The sequence below is a fragment of the Acinonyx jubatus genome, chromosome E1, assembly GCF_027475565.1.
Source record: "Acinonyx jubatus isolate Ajub_Pintada_27869175 chromosome E1, VMU_Ajub_asm_v1.0, whole genome shotgun sequence".
NCBI lineage: Eukaryota > Metazoa > Chordata > Mammalia > Carnivora > Felidae > Acinonyx > Acinonyx jubatus.
This window is the reverse complement of record NC_069397.1, coordinates 55,557,441-55,563,440: the sequence shown is the minus strand read 5'-3', so window position 1 is coordinate 55,563,440 and position 6,000 is coordinate 55,557,441. Positions and strand designations below refer to the sequence as shown.

The 6,000-nt window shown below is 61.3% G+C and overlaps 1 protein-coding gene across 3 annotated transcripts in view; it reads right to left on the bottom strand.

The window, feature by feature from the left end:
• Positions 1 to 2,899: 2,899 nt before the first annotated feature.
• The window catches only part of MGAT5B (alpha-1,6-mannosylglycoprotein 6-beta-N-acetylglucosaminyltransferase B), a 70,120-nt gene continuing 67,019 nt past the window's right edge, over positions 2,900 to 6,000 (bottom strand). For all 3 annotated transcript variants that reach the window (XM_053212030.1, XM_053212029.1, XM_027052183.2), the window contains 2 exons: positions 4,826 to 5,082; positions 2,900 to 4,434 (listed from right to left, as the gene is read on the bottom strand). In XM_053212030.1, the coding sequence (XP_053068005.1) occupies positions 4,236 to 4,434; positions 4,826 to 5,082 (456 nt within the window). In that variant the 3' untranslated portion in view covers positions 2,900 to 4,235. The remainder of the gene's footprint in view (positions 4,435 to 4,825; positions 5,083 to 6,000) is intronic.

Below are 6,000 nucleotides of genomic sequence, written 5' to 3'. Positions count from 1 at the left end.
CTCTCAAAATAAACTTAAAAAAAAACTAAACACAAAAAAAGAAAGAAAAGAAAAAGGAAAAGGAAAAGGAAAAACAAGTAAAAAAAAAAAAAAAGAAAGAAAACGCCAGAAATTTATTCTCTCCATTATGGAGGCCCAAGGTCTGAGGCCTGAGGTCTGAGACCCGAGTGTCGGCAGCTCGTGCTCCCCCGGGAGGCTCTGGCGACAATCTTTGGCATGGCTTTGTTTGTGGCTGCCTCTGCGCATGGCTTTTTCCCATGTGTGTCTGGGTCCAAGTGCCCCTGTTGTTATTTTTATTTTCACGGTTTAATGTTGATTTATTTATTTTTCAGAGAGAGAGAGAGAGAGACAGAGAGAGAGAGAGTGGGGGAGGGGCAGAGAGAGAGGGAGACACGGGATCCAAAGCGGGCTCCAGGCTCCGAGCTGTCAGCACAGAGCCCGAGGCAGGACTCGAACCCACGAACCGTGAGATCACGACCTGGGCTGAAGTCGGCCACTGAACCGACTGAGCCCCCCAGGTGCCCCTTGTCTCTCCTGTTTCAGGACCCCAGTCGTTGGACTCTGGGCCCACCCCCATCCAGTAGGGCTCCAACTTTATCACGCGTGCAAAGGCTCTCTTTCCAAATGAGATCACATTGGCAGGTGCTGGAGGTTAGGACTTTGACATACCTTCTGGGGGACACAATTCAACCCACAATACTCTCCATCTCGTTCTACCCAAGCACAGCCCCCCGCCCCCCCCCCCCCCCCCCAGCAGCTGTGGCCTGGAGAAGACCCTCCAGGCTTGAGGTCAGAATATGTGGCATCGCTTCTGGGCAGCAGTGGTGGTCGGGAGCCTCAGGGCCCTCAGCTGCCAGGAAGGCTCCCTTGATCCTGGAGCACCTGGAGGCAGTCCTGAGCCTCAAGCCCAGAAGCCCCCTACTGCCCATTCCTGTTTCACCTCCCTCCTCGTACCCGGGCCCGGACCTGCCCAACCTTGTTTCCTCCTCAACCCCCCTGGGTGTCCTATTTCCCGTACTTCGTGCAGGAGGAGCCAGAAGCACAGAGTTAGGTGGGGTCCCACAGCCACAGGTTGGGGTTCTGAGGGGCCCCTGGCATCGCAAAGGGAAAGCGGTCAGCTGCGGTGCCGGGACGCAGAGAAGCTGAGCCCACCAGGTTCTGGCTGCAAGAAACCGAACTGGCAATGCCTCCCAGGCCTCTGCAGAGACCGCAGGGCCCCCTGCCCCCTCCGCTGCCCTCCAGCCTCCCCAGTCCTGGGGAGGGGTGCTTGTCAACAGCCTCCCAGGGTTCTCTCCTGCCCTCGAACTTGGGACTCAAGTCTTGGAGTCAGCTGGGGCCCGTGTGCCTTCTTTGCTCTAGGCTGGCCCCAGCCTCCTCCTTCTTCCTTCCCAGGTTCATTGGCCGCACCCCCTCGGGCCCTGGGCTGTGGAGACGGGAGGGAGGGGCAGGGCAAGTGAGGCCTCCCGAGGGTAGGTCCTCGACCCCAGAGGGTAGGTCCTCGACCCCATCGACCCTCTGGGAGCAGAGCCGGGAGGTGGGGCTGCAGAAAGGAGCTACCCCGTCTGGATGTCAGCCCAGGGGTTCACATCAGATGCTCGGTACAAACACCCGGAGGGAAGCTTTTTCAAACTTCGGATGCCAGGCCCTGCTCAGAGACTGGGTTTCACTGGTCTGGATGCAGCCTGGACGTGGGGGTGGCGGGCGCTCCCCCGGTGATTCCAAAGGCTGGGGAGGGGCGTCATCGGAGACTGGTTTCCTCACCTGTCAGCAGCAGGGAGGATGACGTCACCTTACGGGGGTGGTGGAGAGGCCGGCCTGGGCCCGTTACTTCCTCCCCTGTCCAGTGGGCGCTGAGGAGGGGGGCCGGGCACCGGTCCAGGGGGGGAAGGGCTGTAGAACTCACAGCCTCCCCCACCCCGGCATCTGGTCCTACATCTGGCCTGCAGGCTCTTCCCAGGGTCCCCTTCTCCCCTTCCCGCTGGCCAGCGCCCCACACCCTCTGCCCGCCCCACCCCGCCTGAGTTCAAAGCTTGAGAGCATTCGGAAGTAGGCTCCTGTACAAAGAATTCTTAAAACCCAACAGTAAGAAACAAAGAACTGATTGCAAACTGGGCAGGAGACCTGAAGAGACCCCTCACAGAGAAGATCACAGATGGGGAGTAAGCGTACGAAAAGATGCCCCCATTTTTTATGCCCCCATAAAAATTCATTAAAATGATTTTTAATTAAAATCAATTAATTGATTTTAATTAAAAATCAATTAAAAGTAAGTAGAGGGGCTCCTGGGGGGCTCAGTCGGTTAAGCGTCCGGCTTCGGCTCAGGTCATGATCTCGCGGTTTGTAAGTTCGAGCCCCACGTCGGGCTCTGTGCTGACAGCTCGGAGCCTGGAGCCTGCTTCGGATTCTGTGTCTCCCCCTCTCTCTGCCCCTCCCCTGCTCACACTCTGTCTCTTTCTCTCCCTCAAAAATAAACATTAAAAAAACTTAAAAACTAAATTAATTAAAATTTAAAAAAAATGACAAGTTGTGTGTCCGACCGTCAGCCCTGTGTCTGAAGTACAGTATGGCCAGTATTAGCCAGTATTTGTCATGATCTGACTCAGGCTTTTATCAACATTTATTTGTGCTCTCTGACCTCGCGGGGGCCAGCCTGAGGTGAACAGAACCGGGTACAGCCCTGCTTGTTGAGCGGGGTCCCTGAAGTCATGGTGTGGGGCACCCGCAGGGACTTCCCTTGGGCAGCCTGACCCAGGGAGCACCGACTGTCTAGCCCCAAGCACCCTGTGTGCTCCAAGAGACACATGCAGCAGGGCCCCAGGGCCCCAGGATATCCGCGCCACCTCCCCCCACAGCCATGCCCTGGCTGTCCCAGGAAAAGATAAGAAACAGCACACTGCTCTCTGCACCTCACATCCCAATAAAATATTTATTATTTCAAGAAATAAATCTTTAAAAAAGAGAGAGAGAGAAAAGAGTGTCTCTATTGCTTTCCCCTGACAGGCCAGGTCCTTGGCGACCACTGAGTTTCTGCGGCTGCAGGGGCCACCCAGGCCCAGAGAGGGGTCTGGCATTGGGAGGCACCCCACCTCGGCCCCACACCGGCTCGCTCCCCTCTCCCGGCTCTCAGGGCCCTGGGCTGCCTCCCTGGCAGGGTGGAGGGTCAGGCCTGGCTGGGGGGTTGGGGGGGGGGGTGGGATTATAAAAGGGGCTGGGGTGGCAGTGTCTCTGGAGGCCTGACCTGTTTATTCGGGCAGGGCTCTGGGCCTGGGGAGGAGGAGGAGGGGGTGTCCTGGGGCCGGGGCAGGCATGCCACACAGAGATGATGCTTGGGTCCAGAGGCGGTTGGAGGCTAGAGGTGGCTGGAGATAGGGACACGCAGCACTGGGGGGGGGGGTGGGGGGGCCTACCTGGGGGCTAGCGGGCCTGGGAAGCCAGGGACTAGACTGGACGTACCATGGGCTACAGCTCCGTCCCCAGCCTTTGCCTACAAGTGATGCTAAGGGGTGGGGGTCCCAGAGCCTGCTGGGCCGGGAACTGAGGCTCTGGGGACAAGTCCATGGCCTGGAGTCTCAGTCATGCCAAGATGAGTTTGGGCAGAAGCCCGAAGTGGAGAGAGCTCGAGCAAGCGGGAGAGAGAGACGGTTCAACCCAGGGTCTAGGCGGCCCCCGCACTCCCACTGTGCCCCCCAAGTATAGAATGGTGAGGGGGCGTTGCAAAGACAGGCGGGATGGGGCTGAGAGGAGGCATGAGCAGGGTCCCCCAGCCTGGCCTTCCCCCCCCCCCGTCCCTTGTCCCTCTTGACCACAAAGGGACAAGACTGACCCCTCACACATCACTCTCTGGACCCTTCAGTGGGTCATCGGGCAAGTACAGCCCCTGCTCCCTCCCCATACATCCTAAGGCCCCATCGTGGGCCCAGAAGGACCAGGGCCCTCTCTCCATCTGGTCCAACATGGGCCCTGCACAAAGCGAGGGGCCCCGACCCCCTGCTCCTGCCAGCGGGGCCCTCTGCTTGGCCACCACGCTGTCACGAGCCCCCAGATGAGGACGAGGAGGCTGCCTGGGGCGGGCACCCGGCACTGGACAAGCTGCCCGCCCCCCTCTCCCCGCCTACACTTCCTGGCCAAGGAAGGAAGCTCCAGTCTGGGGGCGTCGAGGGGCCGGCGGGTCGCTGGAGCTGGGAATCTGCTGGTGCTTTCTCCTGCGGCAGGGAGGGCCAGACGGGCGGGTGCCCTCACAGACAGTCCTGGCACAGGGCCACCTGGCCCTTGCGGAAGTCTCGGCAGGGACAGAGCCGGTGGTACTTGGTGCTGGAGCCGGCGCAGCTGAACAGCAGCGGCTCCTTCTGCAGGAAGCACTCGCGGCCGGGCTGGGCGAAGGCCGGGTACAGGTGGTTCATCTCCGACTCGGTGCTGTCACAGGGCACCTGCAGCCTGGACAGGCACGGGGGGGGGGGGGGGGGGGGGGCGGCGGCGCTCACTGCCCCAGCCTCGCACCGCCCGCTCCCCTCCCCGTTCTGTCCTCAACCGGGACCCCCGTTTCCAGGAGGCCCGGGGACAGACGCCGGGCCGCCGCCCCCCTCTGCCCGCTATGAGAAAGGACAGAAGAATGGCTGGGCAGGTGGGGCTGCAGGCTGAGCCACCAGGAGGACCCCGGGGCAGCCTTGCTGGTCTGGACCTAGAAGAGGCTCAGGGAGGGGTGGAGGGCAGGGGCTGGCAGGGGGCGGGGCAGGGATCTGGCAGGGGGCGGGGCGAGGACCAACAGGCGAGCTGCACTGGGCCACCCACGGAAGGCCGGTGGGGGCGGGGGCGGGGGCTCACTCACTTCCGGAAGGCGTCCCGGCTGTTGAGGAAGGGGAAGAAGGAGGGCTCGCAAATCAGCCCATGGTCCAGGCAGGCGTCCGTGCAGGCCCTCCCAGCGGTGGCCAGCCAGGCTCGCAGGGAGTGCGCTGGGGGCCAGGCCCCGGGCGCCGAGCTGGCGTTTTGGGCCCACTCCAGGTGGGTGGCATTGGGGGCCAGGACGAAGGGGCTCTGTGGGGCTCGGGCCCCTGGCAGGCCAGGGCCTGGGGCTGCACAGAAGTCCTGCAGGAGGAAAGCGGCGGGGCGTTAGAAGGGGAAATGGGACGCTGACACCGGGGGGGTGTGGCCTCGCCACGACAACAATCGTACCACATCGGGAGCTTCCCGAAAACCAGGCCAACCGCCACGCGTTATGCCATTTTTTTTCCCCCCTCGTGACAACCCCATCAAAAGGGTACCAGTATGCCTCCAGCTACTTCGGCAGTGGGGGACGAGGCTCAGAGAGGTCAAGGAATCTGCCCAGGGCGTCACAGCTGGATGGCTGGGTTTGATCCTCCACCCTGTGCTACCTCAAGCTTTGGCTAGACTCAGGGTTTCTACCCTGAGGCCCATGTGCCCCACCTGCGGTGTGGAGGGGGGGGGGGGGCTCTCCCGGCAGGGATCAGTTTCAGGGACCACCCGTAGGGCCCAGCAAATGCTTTCCTGTGAGTTTCCTGATGACATCCCAAAGGGCGGCTGGGAGCTGAGAGTCCCAGGTTCTAGCTTCTGGACCTGACCCCACCAAGCCCTCTCTGCTGCAGGCCTCAGTGCTGCTGTGTGTCAAGCACTCTCCAGCCCTCAGGGCTTGGGGGCAAGGTGCAGACAGAGGCCACACGCTATCGGTCTGAATATCACATAGTTATAAAGCCATCTACCTGTAGTTCCGCTGCCCGGCTGGGCCCTAGAGCTTGGAAGGACCACCCGTGGACCCTCAGGAGGCTCAGATCCCCTGGGTTCTCAGGGCGGAGGACCTGGTCCCCAGCCCAGTCTCATCCCTGGGGGTGGAGGGAGGGGGGTCCTCCATACTCCCCAGCCAGTCAGTTACCAGACTTGTCCACGACTTCTTTATCAAAGTAAAAATAACAGTCTGTTTCTGTGTTGTGGTATGGGGCCGGGCTCTCGAGCTGGACGCCCAGGGCCGCCCCACCTCACCCCCAGGCC